At 36.7% G+C, this 19,601-nt stretch overlaps 2 protein-coding genes across 2 annotated transcripts in view; one reads left to right on the forward strand and one right to left on the reverse strand.

Moving 5' to 3' along the window:
- The first annotated feature begins 602 nt into the window (after window positions 1-602).
- Window positions 603-11,508, forward strand: LOC146455817 (meiotic recombination protein SPO11-like). Its single transcript, XM_085093808.1, has 14 exons — window positions 603-758; window positions 1,274-1,387; window positions 1,499-1,587; window positions 2,776-2,842; window positions 3,710-3,818; window positions 4,744-4,759; window positions 5,366-5,436; window positions 6,851-6,887; window positions 7,089-7,198; window positions 7,857-7,956; window positions 8,578-8,615; window positions 8,858-8,934; window positions 9,684-9,795; window positions 10,593-11,508. Exons 1-14 carry the CDS (start codon window positions 613-615, stop codon window positions 10,710-10,712), a joined length of 1,206 nt encoding a protein of 401 aa, XP_084949934.1. The 5' UTR covers window positions 603-612; the 3' UTR covers window positions 10,713-11,508.
- Window positions 11,174-19,601, reverse strand: part of LOC146455818 (vacuolar protein sorting-associated protein 28 homolog) — a 16,866-nt gene continuing 8,438 nt past the window's right edge. The window contains exons 4-10 of the mRNA XM_085093812.1: window positions 19,590-19,601; window positions 17,566-17,605; window positions 16,538-16,603; window positions 15,672-15,773; window positions 15,419-15,472; window positions 13,072-13,163; window positions 11,174-11,747 (exon numbers count right to left, since the gene is read on the reverse strand). The exon at window positions 19,590-19,601 is cut by the window's right edge and continues 78 nt beyond it. Coding sequence (XP_084949938.1) covers window positions 11,627-11,747; window positions 13,072-13,163; window positions 15,419-15,472; window positions 15,672-15,773; window positions 16,538-16,603; window positions 17,566-17,605; window positions 19,590-19,601 — 487 coding nt within the window. The 3' untranslated portion in view covers window positions 11,174-11,626. The remainder of the gene's footprint in view (window positions 11,748-13,071; window positions 13,164-15,418; window positions 15,473-15,671; window positions 15,774-16,537; window positions 16,604-17,565; window positions 17,606-19,589) is intronic.

A 19,601-nucleotide genomic window follows, 5' to 3' on the forward strand; every position in this document is an offset into this window, starting at 1 on the left:
AACACGTAAATTGACTTGTCCTGAAAAATCACGAAAATTGAGCTGGATGATTCTCACTTTCATCTATATCCGCAGTTCATATATGAATTATTTCATATACTTTACATCGTTCACTCCTCTCACGGGAAAATGGGAACCTACAATTGACCTTGCTCCCAATGTGTGTGGCTTCATAGCTCAGTTGGTAGAGCATCGCACCGGTAACGCGGAGGTCACGGGTTCGAATCCCGTTGAAGCCTGAATTTTTTTCAGGCTTCCAATTTCCAATTGCATAAATTGGAAAATTCACTGCGATGATCACTTCTCACTTTCATCTATATCCGCAGTTCATATATGAATTATTTCATATACTTTACATCATAAACTAACTCGTTGTTATTTGCAATAAATCATTTATTTGCATGGGCCCAGTTGCTTGAATGTTGATTAATTATAACTTTCGTCAGCTGAGTGAAGGGCAAAAGTCTTTTCGAAAAAAATCTTTATTCAGCAGTAATTGAACTGCAATCAAAGTTCACCAATATTACGTTTTCCTACATATTCCTGGTTTGTTGTCCGAGGGAACATAGAAACTAGAGTTAAACTTGCATTGCATGATGGGAATGTTTCAACATGGCGGCGAGCTCGAATTCAGAGTTTTGGCGTTGCATTGATGAGCTTAAAATACAACTACAGTCTTTGTGTAGAATTGAGCGACTCCAGAAAATACATGAAGAATCAGAAAGGGAAAATGTTGTGAAAACTAAGGGGTTATCCAGGTAGGAACCTGTAGTAGTATTGCACTAGAAGTTCTGGAAGTTGATGTTTTGAAAGTCAAACTGACGATGTAGTGAAAAATATAACTTGACCTTAAAAAATCAATGCTTATCTTTTTTGCCGTAGCATTTAGTCTGTGATTAACATCGAGTTAAAACTTCTGAATTGTTAAGCAATGAAATTGAGGGATATTAAAAGCTAAGTCTACATTGTTGACGAGAGAACAGAGAGATATAAGCTTATATACAGAGACATGTTTTTAAAACAAAATTCGATATTGTATTTTACCCATAAAATAACAAACCTATATTGATGAGAGATATAGAGACACGTTTTTAAAATTAAACAAAGTTCGATATTTCATTTTACCCATAAAATAACAGCTTATTTTCAATAATTTTAAGATCACTTGAAAATAAGACCTTCCAAGAAACTGTCAATAACAAAACAGAGTTACACATTTTTCAGTGGCGATTAAAACGCATTGATAGAACTTAAGCTTCCTTTCATACTGCAGAGATGAAGTTATTACCAAACTGGAGGGTGTCATTTTGAAAATTATTCAGGATCTGTCCGAGGAAAAGTCACCTTCTTTGAAATACAACTGTAGACATTCTTGGAAGAACACGAGGTATGAAAACAAGAAAGTATTTTTTTCATGATTTCATGACCCTCTTTTACATAATTTTAACGAAGAATACAAATACGTATCATAATAATTGCATGTGTTTTCGTTAAACAGGTTTAACGGTGCGGTTGGAATTGAAATGATCGATAACATCAGTCAAACAGAACATAGATTTGATTCCATAGCATCTGTTGGAAAGTTTGGTAGGCAATTATATAATTCCACCTAGTTTTGTAATTGTTTACATGCCCTTTTACCATAATCCCTCAGACTGTCTTTGGAAACCATTTTACTTGGTTTCATGGCTACTTTGTACCTTTAAGAGTCTATATATTGAGGAGAAAGGGTTTTAAGAATAAAAGCTTGTTGAATTTTTCACTTTGTCCCAACTCTGCATGCACCTTTTCATAAGACTTGTAACATAACTCCCTTTTATGGGTGTCTTTTGCATGAGATTGTTCATTCTGTAATCGTTTATGTTGACTCCGAGATCATGGGGTTGCAGTTGGATGTAATATAACCACAAGATGCTAGCAGTCAAGCTTGTAGTTCTCCCTTTCAATTTTTGTTTAGATCACATAGGAATGCAATCCTTAACCCGCCGCTCACTCAGTGCTGTCTTGAACACGCGTCTTGATTCATCTAGTTTCAATTAAAGGCGAACCAAATTTGTAGCAGGAAGGGAAAGAGTAGCTGAACTAAATATATAAGAACTACAACGGTTATCCATTACCTCAAGGGTATTTTCCAATTAAGACTGTACGGCCAGGTTGCTTGCAGTTCAGTCTTTATCTGTACGTATCACATGTGAAACAAAGGAAACCCTGAGTGCAATCTAAATTTGTAGATGAACAATCAATATAAGGACGGCGCCTACCTTTTTTACTGCGCATGCGTTCTGCGCATCTCGAGATACTCGGGTTTCCTATGGGTGGTGCCTACTAATATAGGGATATTTTTGAGTGGTTTAAAAGTATGTGGAGAAGGTAGAACTTAGCAAGTGGTCTTTTTATTTAAAAAGAAAATCGGGGAAAACCATGCATTTTTCAGAGATAATAACCGAAAGCTTCTATTTGGAAAAAAAGCCAAACATTATACTTTGTATTTTACTGCGTTTTAGCATAATTGTTGCTAAATTATCTCTAAAAATAAATGCCCCGCTCCCCCTAATTTTCTTTCTGGATCAGCAGCCTATAGTAAGAACAGTTTTTCCTGCATAGTGATAAACTGTGCAAAAATACTTCTGTATTAGGATGCACCATGCACCGCCCTTAAATAACACTTATATAATACCAGACAGTCTGAAAAAGGCGTCGTTAAAAAAAAAACTCTCGTAATAGAAAGAATAATGTAAAGTTGGGGGAGATTTTTTATCATGTTTTATTTTTTAGCTGCAACAGTGAGGGTCATGGCATTTTGTTACCGACTTCTACAACAAGACACCTATGCGACTAAAAGGTTAGTAAAATGATATCAGAACTGGGCAGACAATATAGCCAGGAGATAGGACTCATATGTATGTGAAATATGGCTAAGTTAGACGGTCTTTACTTAATTCCCCGTTCATTTTTATCTCGATCATGAAATAAGAACAATTACCTTGTCACGAGAGTGGAACAAACAAAAGAATCCGAGTAACCGACGGGAATCTCATGGAAACCATGACTATCTGCACCAGCCGGCCAGATAACTCATTCACTAACTACGATTTTACTGCGAATGATGTGCTATTCAGTTAGTGACACGGGTTCTCCCAGCGTACATGAGTCGAACATATAACCTTCTGATTACTGTACCACTGAACTACAGGAGACTCGTGGCAGCTAGGCCGTTAAACTAGGTTTTTACTGACTTTACAATGACACTTGCGACATACATTATTAACAACATTGTACTTGCATAAAATATTTTCTTACATTACTTGCAAGTGAACACAACTTGCGGAGTTTACAATATACAACTTCGGAACCCTTAAATTACTTACACGTACGTACTAATCTTAGATGTTAGTTATACTATTGCATTACACGCTAACTCAACTAAAATCTAAAGTAATATGTTGTTCCACTGACTCACTAACTAACCATAACCATATATATGCATAACCAGCTAACCAACAAACCAATCAACCATAAAATAACCAACCAACCAACCAACCAACCAACCAACCAAAAAACTAGTGAAAAAAAGAAATTAACAAACGAACTATCTATCTAAAACAACCAGCCAGCTCCCTCGCTAAGTTACAAATAATCGGACTAGCATAGTCTTGTCGAACTATCAAGCGAACAAAAAAAGCTTACTAGCTTAAAATACCTTCTTCAGAGACATATATTACTCAGATGTGGTGTTCTTTGGGAGTCAGAGCGTAGTAGATGAGATCATAGACAACCTTGCGTGCATGTTCAGGGTACCAAGACACTGTTTACATGTGGTGAGTTTCTTTAAAACTACAACTGACTTATCTTCCAACATTGGTATAACATGAATTAAGAAGCCCTGTCCCAACACATCATCATATGCAGTCTATCGTCTATCTTGTAGTGCTCTCGGGGCTGGAGTCGTCATCACCTGTTTAGTCAGTTGTAAGTCGAAGGTTTGGAAACACTATCTTTAGGGATCTGGCAGCCCCGGTATCTCACGACTCAGTGCTATTTTAAAAGCCCATACTGACACTGATTATCCAAGATATTTAGATCGATCATTTTTGTGAACAGTTTTATCAACAAGTTTACTAGTGGTTATCTCCAATTTTTGTTTTGGATTCCAACAGCCCTTACTAAGATCAGCTTTTCCCGCGTACTTAATCATAAACGGTGCAAAAATACGTCTGTATTAGTTAGGACGCTCGCACGGTCTTAAAGATAATAAATGTAAGCTCTTGTCTGGATTTGAAATGAAGTCTGAAGATGTTTGCCGGGAAACATGTCCCCAAATCCTCCAAGAGAAGATCTGTACACACTATGTACCCTTGCTGTTACGAAAACCATTGTTGGTTTGCTATTGTGCCTTGGGACACATTTCTTTGGAAGCTTTTGTTTGATCGCAGCGGCAAGAAACACAATGATAGAAAGAAGTAGACCTACGTACCAAATACCATGAGGCTGAACACCATATCTTGTCATTCACTGGTCGAGAAAATGCTACAATCAGAGAGCTCTCCACCAAATCGACGAGTGCATATTCATAAATAAATGGAAGGGAGGAAGACTCTTGAACAGAAGGTGTTCTGATTTTTTTGTCAAAATTGTACTTACTCAAGAAATAGAATTATTGTCACAAATACTGTAAATATTTTTCTTTTATAGTTAACTGGCGTTCGATAAACTCTAACCCAGTAATTTCCATTTATTTTTCAGCTTGCTGCTTCTAAAGGTAGCGTGTTAATAATTTCCTTTTAGCATTTCGAGATCTTTCAGTCTTAGGGCAAATCGTTTCTTGAGTAGCATGTTGAGCTAGCTATTCGCAAAATGAAGCCAATGCTGGCCTTGTCACAAATTGTGAACTCCATTCCAAAATTCATTCCACAAAGGATAAGCAAAATATGTCATTTTTATTTTACCTACGTTGTAGGTGATATTATTGGCGCAATAGAAAAAAGGAGTTGTGCCTAAAGTGCTAAGGATGACTTTGTCCCCCTTTTTTGTATTTGTTTTATTTTATTTTCCTTCAGCTGTGTGGTGGCTATTTGCGGGACAAGCCTCTTATATCATCTGATTTTGTTGTTGTTGATGTCGTTGCTGTTGTTATTTGACTAATTTGAGTCACTTATCTGTTGTCAACAACAATGCTGACTTATAGCTATCCGGAGACACAGGCCCTCAGATCGCTGCCTGTCACCTTCTAATTTGAGAGGCAGCAGATTCACGGCGAAAGCGAGCGAGAAAATTTAGTATTAATTATCCTCTTGATTTTGTCGCAGCTATTTTGCAGGAAGAACTATTAAATGTTGGTTTTAACTTCTCTTTTGATATTTATAAGGTTGTCTTGCTGGAGAATTGAGGTACAAAGAACACGATGGGACCTGCGTGGATTGCAAGGACAAAAGCTCGGTTTGTAGTTGGACAGTCATTTTTCAATAAAAGCACTGTTACTAAATGGACAATGTTCCCAAGAAAACATTGAAATTTTGTTTACAGAATTCTTTTGTCATATTGCCAAATAATATCAAATTTACTACTACAGTCAACTCTCTCATGGGCGACCACCCTTGGGGCACGACAATGTGGTCTCTTACGGGAGGTGGTCGCTATGAGAGAGTTGACTGTACATTGAGTACAAAGATTCTACAGAGAAAAACAGAACAAGTACCAGCAATTTAGGTATAAAGTAAAGGATTACAAAGATGGAAGTCGATCCAACAGGCCATTTCTGAGTTGTTTTGAACCTCATTATGAATGCAAGGATAAGTGAAAAGATTGGTTTTAATTCATGTGCAAACAAAACTAACCTTTGGACTTTCATAATGAGGTTCCCAGCAACTCGGTAATGGCCATTTCCGCAATTTCCGAGTTGCCGTGAACCTCATTATGAAAGCGAGGCTAAGTGCAAAGCTTTGCATATGAAAATTAGTTTTGTTTGCATATGAATGGAAACAAATTTTCATGATAAAAACTTGTGTGTAACATCCCTTTCATGATGAGGTTCAAAGCAACTCGGGAATTGGCCTATTGCTTTTCTGATGCGTCATTGATTTGCTGATTTTACATTTCACAACAAGCCAGAAACATGTTCCTGGTCACACTTAGGGAAACACGATCTCTACCAATAGCCTGGCGGACATAGCCCATGATCGTGGTGTTTGTTTTACTCGGTTTTATGACCAAACATATGCATGTTCCAAGTCTTTTCCATTCAGGCGACCTGTAATCCTGTTGTGGGGCAAACAAAAGATAAAATTTCGACAAGGAAAACAGAGAAGATTTAGGGCGAGTAAGGAATTAGCCCGGAGAGAGAGTGGGGGTTGGGCTGACAGTTGAATGACCTCCTTCGTTGCTCACGATATGTGCATATTGCCATGTCTGATAGTAGGAACTTTAAGCAACCACGACGGCAACAGGAACGAAAACGTCGCTTGAAAATTGATAAGTTCGCGTCACTTCAACTACTGCGCAATTATTCCATTTCGTTCAACTTGTACAATGTGGCCGAACTATCCAGTAACAGAAAAGGTGAAAACGGCACTCAAGTTGAGATAGAGAATGAAAAATTTACCGTCACTACTCACGTTTTCCAGAAAAAATATTGAATTTGGTCATTTCACGTCGTTCATTGGCCGAGAACGGTGGAGAAATGTACAAAAATTTATAACGCACGTGCATGGCCTTTGTTTTTCCCTTATTAAATCCTATTGTTTTCTGGCGTTATCGTTGCCTTGCCCGTATATAGTAGCCTCTTAAACTCCCTTGTGTCTGTTGGTCCCTTTTGTTGTTACTGTTACATTGTTTGACCTCATTGCGTCCTCAGGGTACCCTAGTGCCATCACACGTCCAGGGGATATACGGTATCCTTGAAGAACAAGAATTTTAGAAAGCGCTAGTGGGGGAGGGGGTGGGGGTGGAGGTGGTCTTTCATAGACTTCCGTAATCGAAAGAAAAAAATAATAATAACCAAGCTAGCAAATCAACGAGTTTCTTCTCCGTTTCATGTGATTGTGTACAATGCATGTTTTTTTTTTTCATGGCCTTAACATGTGATTAACTAGATATACATTCAGATGCCAAGTTTGTGCTAATTGTTGAAAAAGAGGCATCTTTCCAACGGCTCTTGGATGACAACGTTTTACAGAAGCTTCACCCGTGTATTGTCATTACTGTAAGTATAACTTAAGTGGTCTTGAGTGACTAGCTAATTTGTTTTCCACAGAAAGTTCACCTTTTACTATACACATGCCGGCCGGGGAGATGTTAATCCTTGGTTTTTTTACTGGGGTATACCGCTAGCTCTCCAAATCCTGTCCCATTTGCTGACAGATATATGAAAATTTCCACATCCGTTTTGGAGTTCGGCTGAAATATCTCCACCCGTTTTCGGACCTAATGTTTGCGTACATCTGAAGTGGTAAATCACGCTTTATCAGTATTGAATGATGCTGTTTCGTAACCTTTCCTTCTTTTTCGATTTGAAGATGATCAAAATCGAAATAGATAAACGCTTGAATTATTCTACAGGGCAGCTGTTTTAAGGTATGTTTTACAGAGTCTACAATTCCGTTTTCAAAACTAAATGTTCCTTTAATTTCAACACTCTGCGATTTAACTCTTTATAGAAAATTGCGAAAGGAAATAAGGAATGTACCTAACCACACTGTCCTATAAATGAGAATGTTGTTGTTTGACTGTAGCATTTTCCAGCAGAGGAAAACACTGTGGCCGCATGTCTAAGCTCATACACCACACCACACCATTCGCCTGTGTTCCCATTCTTCTCTTTCTTCTCTCGCCTCTAACATCGCCATGTACTAAATTTTTAGGGTAAAGGATTCCCGGATGTTAATACCCGGATGATAGTCCGCCGATTGTGGTGCACTCTTCAAATACCTATCTTAGCCCTAGTGGACGCTGATCCCCATGGTAAGTAATCTCATAAAATGACTCTCCCTTCTATCCATCAGAGGAAACTTAGAATTATATGCTTGTGCAGTATCGATGGAGAGCAAGTTTATGGGTGATGTTTTAAATACGGTCACTCCACATTTGATATCTGACCATTTTGATTCTCAACTACACATTGCCATATATCGTAATGAACATTCTGATAACCGTGATTATTTTCTTAGAGGTTATAAGCAAAGAAGGAAAAACTATTTGCGAGCGATCCTTTTCAAATACTCACGCACCTCAAGTCAAATGTTAAGATTTGTCTGTCAGAGAGAGAGAGAGAGAGAGAGATTGGCAGGCCTCGTTAAAATTTTAAGTAATTTGGAGCAATTTCTGTACTTGTAAATATTGGAATTTTTAACATACATAAGTATTTTGTTTATACTATTATACGTTGGTTTTAATTTAGTCAGATAGAGGACTATATGTCTAATAGTGTTGTACACTGTTAAGTGCTACCCACTTTAAATAAAGGACTTACTAAAGAAAATAACAAATAACAAATTCTTATAGTAATAACACCCCCCCCCCCCGCCCCTCCCCCTCACACACAAATTATAAATAAGCAGTCATACGTTTGTTTATCATTCGCAGGTATTGAGATCCTTAGTGTGTACAAGTTTGGTTCTAAGGTACTGAGCTCACTTTACATTGGTCTATCAGTTATATTTGTGCGTTGTACAATCTAATTTACTTATAAATTTTAATCTGCATGGCATCCACGGAAAGGAGTTGGCGACGGGAGATTCACAGTTCTTCTCTCTCTCCCTTTTACCCCTTCCACGGGCGATGGCTAATATAAACTGTGGCTCTTGTTACCACTGGAAGTCAGTATATAATCGCATCGAAGTATGTTCTTTTCTTTGTATTTCAGGCCATGTCGTTTGATGCGCACAGTTTGACAGTTCCTGTTATAAAGTGGCTCGGTGTTCTTCCCAGTGACATCAATAAGTATTAAAGCAATTTTGTCGTGTATATCATTTAGCAAAAATACACGGAGAATAGAGATTAAGAATTTAGAGATTTAGAACGGGAAACGGCAGAAATAACCATTCGTGTAACCGTGTTTGTCCTACATTTGTCGCTAACTGTTTTCAATTTCTTAGTAAAATAGAGCAGTATTGTACTATTCTCATCTTTGTACTCACTTTTTCAAGAAAATTACAAACTCGAATCTCGCGTTCAGTTGCCGTAAACGCGATTCTAAATCTCTGTAATAGCTAGCCGGACCGGACAGTACCATCTGGTGATTCTTTCAGTCGAATTCCTGCTACTAGTAGTGCATATCAATTGATTTTACAAAGTTTGCCATCAAAGTTATAGCACATACCTGAACTATCTGGCCAGTTCAAAGGACCCTTAAGAGTATGGACTATCTAGTGGCCAAAGGTAATTTAAAGTCACCGAATTTGGCTACGCAAGTGGAATAAAAATACATAACGCAATCGAAGCAACAACAGAAACCGGCGCCAAGCGCTGGAAAACAAGCACAAGAAAAGTCTCGGCCCCTGAATTCTTTGGTTTTGTCTTTTATTCAAAAACTAAATACAGAGCTAAGTTTCTCTTGGATAACCAGTTTCTGCATGTCTGAAAGATGTCTTAACTTGCGTTTCTCATCCCACAGAGCTGTAGAATCAATTCACGAGACACCATCCTATTCATAGTGTTTAAACCATCTCTGACTCTCTTTCTTATTCTAGGTTGTCTATTCCACACGACAAGCTGATACCGCTGACCGACCGAGATAAGATCAAGGCACGCGAGCTCCTTGAGAGACCCTTCATTAAATCACAGGAGGACTGGGTACAAGAGGTATTAAAAAAAGAATATTTATACAAAAAATATACCTCGAAAGAGCCCGTATTCGGCTTCTTCTTATCTGTACGTGAAAGCTGCAAAACTCTACTGAGATTTTGAAGACACGACGGTGAAAGGGATAGGCCAAGACGTTTTGAACGATTGTTGTAAACACAGCAAAAGCTTGAATATGGACTATCTAAATAGTACTTCAAATGGATATGCTTAACCAATTTTTTCTTTGCAAATGCCTATCCTCGGGCGATAAGAAATCCACGAAGGAAGAAAATCATCGCCCTTTTCGACTCGCGGTTGAGCCGATTGTTTATAGACCTTTGTCACGCGGGGCCATGTTGATTTTCAGAGGAATAAAAAGCTTTGTTTTTGCACAGCGAGCCTCGCCCAGACGCGAAATCAGTGCGAGGCTTGCCGTGCAAAAACAAAGCTTTTTATTCTCCTGAGACTTGACATGGCCGCCGAGTGACAAAACCGGTCTATTCTGGTCCCTAGGGTAGTCTTTTGTTCTTGTCCTCCGCGGCCTGGACACAAAGAACAGGTGTCGGTGACCGGGCACCGCTCATTGAGGGAGAGGGTGCTTTGGGAACGAGAATACTGATTATCCCAACTCCCAAGATCCCCCTAGCCTGCGCACGCAGACGAAATTACGTCTGCGTTAGCAGGATAAGATCCTCCTTGCTCCCGTTCTTCCGGGGGGAAGGAGGTTGTGAGTATTGTGATGACGCGTCCCTTTACTACGAACAACTAAAAAATACGACGGCTTAAAACTCTTTCGCATCTATTTATGTTTTCAGATTGAGGCCATGTTGATCATGGGATACAAGGCAGAGATTCAAGCTCTTTCTTTCATTTCCTTCGAGTTTCTCACGGATATTTACCTTCCCGTTAAGATTAAGCATGGCAGTTGGATTTGATGACCTCACAGTAATTCTAGCAAAACACCGAAGGTCATTTCATCTTAATTTAATTTCTTTCGAAGAAAAAAAAAAAAAAAAAAAAACTCACAAAGCGCGCTTGTTATGTACTGGCAAAACATTTCCAAATTTTGTTTAAAAGATATTGGTAAAAGCTTTCGTAAGAATGGTCGAACTTGAGAAAATTTATCCACACCCAAAAGTTACAATATCTTGTGCAACTCAAACAGCACCACAAGGAAGTACCGTTCACACTTTTGGACCGAATTAGAACCACACTACTTGACATGCTCCAAATCGCTCGTTTGTGTTTGCCTCAGAACGTGGAAACGGTTGTGCAATTAAAGGAATTATGCTCAAGAAAACGTTTTATTTCAGAGCGAGAGTTAAACAAAAAAATTATTTACAATGGTATATATTGTTGGATATTTTTCTGTTTTTGACGAATTTATGAGCCCAACTATGCTCGTCCATTATTGAACGAGTTTAATAGCTTTTATTGTATTTAACAATTACTCCACTCATGCAGCCGAGTCTTATTACAATTAAGAAACAAGGTCTGTATTAGAATATTAGAATTAACTTACCAAAGAAACTTTTCTGTTCAAAAGTTTCCTTTTTTTTTCTCTATTTTCGCGCGACTTTCCTACTCGTAGGATACGAGCCAAAAACCTACTATAAGGGGCCAATCAGAGAGCGCGCTTGTTCATATCCAGAAGCTGTCTATTTGCTAATCGCAGTTGTTAAATTTCTCACAAGACTGACTACATACGTAGCTGGCGAAGGTGAAGATTGGGCGGCAGAGCAAGAGAACCAGCAGCGAAGCCACGCGCGGACAATACCGCCAGCTATATAGGTTACAAGACAGAAGACTGGAATCAAATTTCACCTATTTCTTACAACATGCCTGTTTACTATGTGTGCTGCAGTGATCTATTGAACGCGTTATACGCTTGCTCCAAGTCAAATAACATCTGCCGCACTTGCTCGTCTGTAAGTTCATCACTGGCTTTCATGCTGCTTAAGGTCTCGTACCTGCAATTCAAACAACAGTACGCAGAGTTCAAATCAGTTAACTGGCATCAACTGTTATCCGGTTTCGGTTCATTAGGTTGAATTTTCTTGAGAAGTAGAAAGTTATTCGCCCCGCTTTTGTTAAAACTACTTGTATAACCATCCAACGGAACGATTTACCCTTCCTCTCTTCAGTGTGCATAGTAAATAATGTTTATCTTGGGATAACAAACAACTCCTTAATACGTGTTACTGTCAAAGCATGATAAATGCTTTTGCAGTGAAACCATAAACATCAGGGAAACAATACTAACTGGCCAAGAAGAAAAGCATCTTTATTAAAGGCAAAATTAATTTTCAGAACATTGTTATGAATTGGAGGTAGGACTTGGAATTCCCTTGACTTGATGTGAATTGACCTGATTTTTCCTAACCTAGAAACCGGCAGTCCATTTCTCCCTGATCGTGGGAACAACATTTCTCAAGACCTAACACTAATCGTTAAAGATTACGTTCGGAAATTGCCAAGCCAAGACCGGAAATAATGCCAGGATTTATTCTAGAAATTTGCTTTTGAGGGCCCAGTAAGCCCCTTTCATGATTTTAGGGGGGCTTCTTTCAAGAAAGGGGTCCTATTAAGGACGGTGCCTACTAATAAAGAAGTATTTTAGTGTGGTTTATGACTATGCGGGGAAAGCAGATCTCAGCAAGGACTACTGAAATCAAAAAAGAAAATTGGGGGTAACCACGCATTTCTTAGAGATAATTATGCAGCAATTATTCTAAAAAACAGTAACATATAAAGCAATGTATGGCGTTTTTCTCCAATATGAAGCTTTATTATCTCTGAAAAATGCATGGTTACCCCCAAATTTCCTTTTGGATACCAAGAGCATTTGCTAAGTTCTGCTTTCTCTGCATAGTTTTAAACCGCGCAAAAAAAAAAATGTCTGTATTAGTAGGCGCAGAACTTATGTGCAGTAACATCCTTAAAAGACAAACTATTTCAACTTCTCGTATACAGAGCACGAGAATTAACGATGAATTTGCCAGACAAAGTTAATATCTTGGGATATACAGAACTTTCATAGGTTGCTTTGATATCAGATGAAATTTGTAACGTACCGATTTTGTAAGTGTGTAGCGCAAAACGATTTCAGATCTAATCATTTTTGCAAAGCTATTCAAATGTCAAACTTCTTTGTAATAGGAACGTAGCCTTCTAAATCTGTGCGTAAATAATTTTACACAATGCCACACGAATAAAGTCTGTATTGTTGTTGCTGGTATGATGCCTAACTCTATATTGTATTTATGCACATAAAATAAGATATTGAACACTTACCAGTGGTTGACCTTCACTTTCCCCTCAAAATCTTCAGGGAGTGCACTGAGGCTGTTCATTGTGTCCATCAGGTCTCTTAGATCGGGATGGATCTGTTATAAATTACCAAGAATAATTAGAGGCCAATGGTGGATATTTACTTACCTTCACCCTTAATAACCTGTGATCAGCCGTTGTTGTTTTTTTCTTTCAGGGGAGCGCGCCGGAAAGTGAGGCAGCGCGAGACTGGACCGCCGGCTCTCGCGCTGCCACACTTTCGCGCTCCCTCGAAAAAAATAACGCCTGATCACAGGTTACACCCTAGACACTGGTCAAGGTGAATAATTGTTTGAAACGAACAGGAAGGGGCCCACCATAGCTCAATTTGTGCTATGGAAGGTATCGAATGCACCCCATATAATCTGTGATTACTGCTAGTTTTAACAGTATATACCAAATTTTTGTGCATGGCCAGCACAAAAGAGTGGGCATATTTCTGAGAAATTGCTGACTAAGCTTCGAGGTCAGATGGGAGCAAGGTCCCGCCGAGGACGAAGATTTTTTTCTTTGCCTTGTGTGGTCTCGTATTTGCTTACTCAAGGCTAACGCTCAGTGGGAAATTTATGAGTTCACTTAGCAATTTAAAATACACGGCAGAGTTAATGCTCTGATCCATTATTTGTGTCATATAATAATAATAATAATAATAATAATAATAATAATAATAATAATAATAATAATAATAATAATAATAATAATAATAATAATAATAATAATAATAATAATTTGATTGCCTAATTAAGGAGATGCTTTTCATAAGAAAACTTAAACCATCCCTAAACGTGCAAACAGACTCGATTCGCGCAAAGGTATTCACCGGAAGAAGTTGTGATCCATTGTGAATATGCTAATTTGTAGAGACTGTAGAGTATAGAAATCAAATCTTCGCATTAATTTATCCACTTTGCCTTGAGAATGGTGTCACGATGATGCCGAAACGTCGGCTATTAACTTTAATTTTCGCTTGCTTATGTTTCAAGAAATCATTACTGATTAAATAATAATAATAATAATAATAATAACAGTAACAATAACAATAACAATAACAATAACAATAACAATAACAAAAATAATAATAATAATAATAATAATAATAATAATAATAATAATGATAATGGATCAGAAGCCGAATTTCATTCGCACTGTTACGATCTGCCCTCGTCTGTCTTAGAGGTTCTAGGACATTACGAAGAATTCAACGTGCCATCAAGAACGACGCGGACATTGACATTGAAACTGTAGAAGGGGCCATTTGAGAGATGCGTATTTTGTTCATTTTTTTTTCTTTTCTGTTTATCAAGTGGAACTGATTTTAAACTGCCGAATTTCATTTTTTTAAAACTTCATGACATTTGTTTTTTTTTTCTTTTTCTTTACAAAAACATTATTCTTGAAAGTAGTCTCAGTTTTTTTTTTCACAATCCAATATTTAAAAAAAATTATTACTGAAATTTTGCTTGAAAATATTCTTTTTTTAATTGAAATGAATTGTAAATAGGTTTTTAATAGCTCTTTTTTTATATACTTTTAACTTGTAAATAGCAATTTGTGTGGAATATTTTAATAAAGATTTTATTATTATTTATAATAATAAATAATAATAATAATAATAATAGCCGTAGTTTGTCCATAATTGTTATAATAATAATAATAATAATAATAATAATAATAATAATAATAATAATAATAATAATAGTTTTATTACCTCTTCTCATTGAAAAATCAAAATACAAATTCAAATTAACAAGTTTTGGTAAAGCTATAGTTAAAAAAGACTTCTTGGTGGTCTGGTGGTTTTCAACAGAGCAGATATAAACAATTGTCTATAAATTAAAAAATGAAAATTTCTATGTACAACCCAATAATAAAGTATCTACATGTATATCCGTTGAGTCTAGGGAAGTCCTGCTTGACCCTTCTCTATTTCTAGATCCCTGTCCTTAACATCTAAGTTCCTCCTTCTTGGGTTCTCGATTCCCTTAGGCATAGGAGCACGCTCCACAAAATAATAATAATAATAATAATAATAATAATAATAATAATAATAATGATGATGATGATAATTTATTATTTGTTGTGCCCAAAACATGTCAAATATATATGATCTATTGCACATTACAAGTACAATAAATAGTAACATATATACACCAAAATAATAGACGAGGTTAAAACTTAATGTAAATATAGCAAAGTAACCATACTATAGAACTAGCATTAACGGCACAACAATCATGCGAAAATATCAGCCAAAGTAAATTAGGGGGTAACAAATTTTTGCAAAGGGCCTCGAAAAATTTGAGTTACCTACCTCATCCATTGCTCTGATTTGAAGCCGTAGTTTGTCCATAATTGTTATAAAAAGCTGCAATAAAAGATTCGAATATAAACATTGTGACATTAATGCAGTCTCGTAGATAGCAAGGTAAAAACATGGTATGTTTCAACAAGGAAAGAACACATGTTTATCACTTGTTCAAGACCGACTTCAGAACTACTTCTTCGCATGAGTTGGCTTAAGCCATGGATGTAAAAGTTAAGACTGAAAACCCAAATTAACTTACCGAAACTGTGTCAGCTATTGCTTTACTGGTGTTGCCTTTGTCATCTTTAATGGTTATTGGTCTGCCTTCTTTTATTCTCTCTAATGCTGCAGGACAATCCAGCTGTTAAAATGAAACAGCGTATAATTAACTTTACATATCCAGGCAGCTGTCAATGTTTGTCCCTTACAAAAATTTCTGACACAGGTAAAATAAACCCAAACAAAACAATCAACCAACATGACTTTAAGATGAGTTCGCACCTGGTGCAAAAGGTACATGCTGATAACCATATGTATGCCCGGGATATATGTGTATGCACATTCAAACCATATCATGTTCAGAGTGTTTTGGATGCCGGGGGGTGGGGAAACTCCCATATAAAACCATGGATATGGAACAGAGGGATTTCTGTTTCCTGTTCAGAATGGAACATGAGGAATTTTTCTACCATTAATCATCTTTCCTACTTCCACTCTCTTTTGGAGAATCTACGGCTGATTGAAAATGCAATTTTATACAGCAATGATCTATTTTGGTTGGAATGCTGTTTTGAGGAAAACCTTACCATGATTACTCTACGGTGTTCCATACTGGGTTTTTTCCTCGCAAATGCATGTGCATATAAACACCCCTTGGCCCATACTGTGTTAACAAAAATAAATTTATTATTGTGTTTGATATAGAAGAACGTACTCCTAATACAGATTGGAGTTGGGATTGTATGGGACAATCAACAAATGACTGGATCTTGGGATACATATCTGGCATCCCCAACAGATTTTGCAGGGGCGGATGACATCATCACCAACTTGGCAAAGGAAAGAGAGCCTGGGATCGAGATCATCAAAGGCACTTCCTTATCTTTGATCATTGCCAGTCCTCACCCTGAACTTTTTCATAAAAGCCTCTACTGTTGGGTATTCAGCTGATTGAACAAGCTTGAAGGCAGCCTAAAAACAATAATGACAGATTAGTAAGACAGTGTTCAACCAGGGGAGTTTGTTCTGATTTTACAAGTGATCTTCACTGACAAATCAAATTGCAGTTAGCATGTTGACATTTTTAAATAAGTACTCAGCAGATTTAAAAAAATTTATGAAAATTTGGGTGCAATAATAGATTAACCATCATGATACTGGTAAAAATTATTATGGTAAAAATTATTTGGTAAAAATGTGAAGTTCACTAATCTGAATCATATCAATAATAGTTTTGACATTGCTAATTTTACAACTATAAATGTAAAGAATGTTATACAATATCTTGGAAGTGTCTGCCTGCAGGGATTTTTCTTCGTGACAAAACTTCTCTTTTTGTCAAATTCATGATGGCAATTCTACATTACATATGTATAATTTCAAGAACCCTGTTTTTCAAATAATTATTAAACTATCCAATAATTAAAAATTGCAACTGGCAATGCAACATTTGTTGTGCAACAAGTTGCAAGATAATGTTGTCCAATAATAATTACATGTATTACTTCAGGCCTTTACCAACAAATGTTGTAGAGGCTGGCAACTGAACCCCAGTCAGCTCAGAAAAGGTATTAAATCTTTCTTCCAATTAATCTAATAACAATTTTTTTTTATTCCTTCCTCAGTTATTTCATTTTTTAACCTTACCTGTAAATTTTTTTCTAGTTTTTATTCCTTTTTAGAGGAGATTGTTTTGCATAGGGCCTACCTATTAAAACTCATTTTCATTGTAGAAAAATTAAAACTAATGTAACTTGGCCGACATTTTGATGTTACATGTACTTCCATCATCATCAAGGCAAAATCGGACAACATAAGTTTTAAGTTTTCAACTTAAGATTTTCAGTAAACAACTATGTATTTTTTAATGTAATTTTATTTTTTAATGCTTTAAATAGATGTATGTAGCTACGTACAGTATACATGCTACATACCTTATATTGAACAAGCAACTTGGAACAGGCAGCTGTGTACCTACGAATACATCAAGATTAAATTATTGACAGTAGGATATTAAGTACCCACAATTAATATTTCATTATTTTGTAATCATGTTTTCAAAACCTAATACTAAAACCATTTCAATTGGCTACAGCATCATTATTTTGTGGAATTTAACTGTCTCAGGGTTCATACTCTTTTGGGCAAGTTTTCAAAACTCCATGATTTTCCATAACCTTTTTAAGTTTTCCATGACAAAGCACTAGTTTACACTATATATTCAACTCTGTGCTTTGTAATTTAAACTGAAGATGACAGAAGTTTCTGTCGAAGCATGTTTTCAAATTTAAGAAGTGTTGTATGGTTTCTTAAAATATCGACAAAGCATTTGCATTATATACAGTCTGTGTCAAAATGTGCAGTGTTTATTTCTACTCAGTGACAATAGAAGATCTGTTTCTTGGTTCCTTTTCCTTTCTTGAAATTTTTCACCTTCTTCCTTTTTTGTTCCCTACAAGGATGCTTTCTAAGTGATTTATTAAATGAATGTAATTTTCAATTACTTTCCGTGACCCACAATGAAAATTTTCCAGGACTGGAAAATGAAACTAAAAAATTTCATGATTTTCCAGGGTTTTCCATGACCCATGCAAACCCTGCTGTCTTGATCAAGTCATTACTAATTTTATGCAGTTTGAAATCAGTGCCAGCACAGTCAAGAAAAAGGTAGTGAGTGGCAACAAAATGTTGTTCTTAAAGACCTTGCAGTTGTATCAGTTACATGTAAGGCTACTTTCAGGAACCTACATTTAAATAGCAGGACACCCATAACTCCCGGAGTCCTAAAGCTGTGACATTGAATGAAAATTGAAGTGTCAATAGTCTGTCCAAAAAATGCTTCCTTTGAGAGTTTCAAATGCAGGTGATGACATCCTGTGAGGTGAAATTAGGTCATGATTTCAATATATTGGCCAAATTCTTGGAACTTGGATTCATTCTTGTTTTGGAGGTTAGGCTAAAAGGCATCAAGTGCAGGAAATGACCCCTATTCAACCAACAGGGTGTTATAAATTGTAGGACAGAAAGGAAACAGTTAAAAAAAAAACAAAAAAAACACAAAATCCACTGAACTTTGTGACTGGTGCGACTTTTTCTACATTTATCTGACTCAGGAGTCTGGTACTTTTATTGCCCATATACGTGTACATCTAGCATCATGCCATTGATAATGTCACTTTTATACATTTACATGGCAACAATGCATTGAAAGATATGCCTTTCGAAACTTTTGATGTTTCTCCTAATTTGGACATTTTTTATAATAAGTTACATGAAATTGTACACTTTTCATTTGTAGTGTTTTTTTGTGGTTTTGACCTAATTTGACAGCTTTCTAGGGATTTAGAAAAAACAAGAACTGTGCGCTTAACAAATAAGACTTGGACTTGTACTTTTACTTATGAGAGGTATCGGGATAGATGTGCAATGTCCATGTGATCAAAAATTAACAACACTCATTGAATGCAGATGGAGTTTGGGTGTTCCGAAGCAACTTATTTTCAATTAGACACAACACGATGCCGTGGTGTTGTATGGGTTGGCAGGGAGGGGAACAACTCCTAAGCAGTCACTGCTAGGTTAAAAACTAATTTGTAACACCTGATTTAATCATGGGCAGTACTGAGCAAGCCTGAGATCTAGTACTGACTAGCTACAGCTGAATAGGTACAGTACATGTGGACATACTTATTTCAAATAAATTTAAAGCAAATTTACAGATAGTGCAGGGTTTTCTTTTCTTTTCTCAATGTCTTGCTCACATGTACATGTATCTCACAACAAAAGAAAATGTGTTGCCCCAAGTGGGAATCAGCATATCTCTTCAGTCACTAGTTTGGTGTAAAAACCACTGCTGACACTCAATTGAGGAAGAAGAAGACAAATTGATTGGCAAGGTAAATGCATTTGTAGATGAGATGTACGTATATAACAGGAAAATCAAACGACAAGCACTCACTCTCTTGGTGTT

This window comes from Pavona decussata, unplaced genomic scaffold (genome assembly GCF_977016875.1).
Source record: "Pavona decussata unplaced genomic scaffold, jaPavDecu1.1 SCAFFOLD_269, whole genome shotgun sequence".
Lineage (NCBI taxonomy): Eukaryota > Metazoa > Cnidaria > Anthozoa > Scleractinia > Agariciidae > Pavona > Pavona decussata.

Excerpts from the sequence above, each read along its gene's own strand:
- LOC146455817 (XM_085093808.1), top strand. The coding sequence starts at position 613 with ATGGCGGCGAGCTCGAATTCAGAGTTTTGGCGTTGCATTGATGAGCTT. Across the intron at positions 2,843-3,709 it reads GACACCTATGCGACTAAAAG|AGACATATATTACTCAGATG; the intron begins GTTAGTAAAATG and ends TACCTTCTTCAG. Across the intron at positions 8,616-8,857 it reads TGTACAAGTTTGGTTCTAAG|GCCATGTCGTTTGATGCGCA; the intron begins GTACTGAGCTCA and ends TTTGTATTTCAG.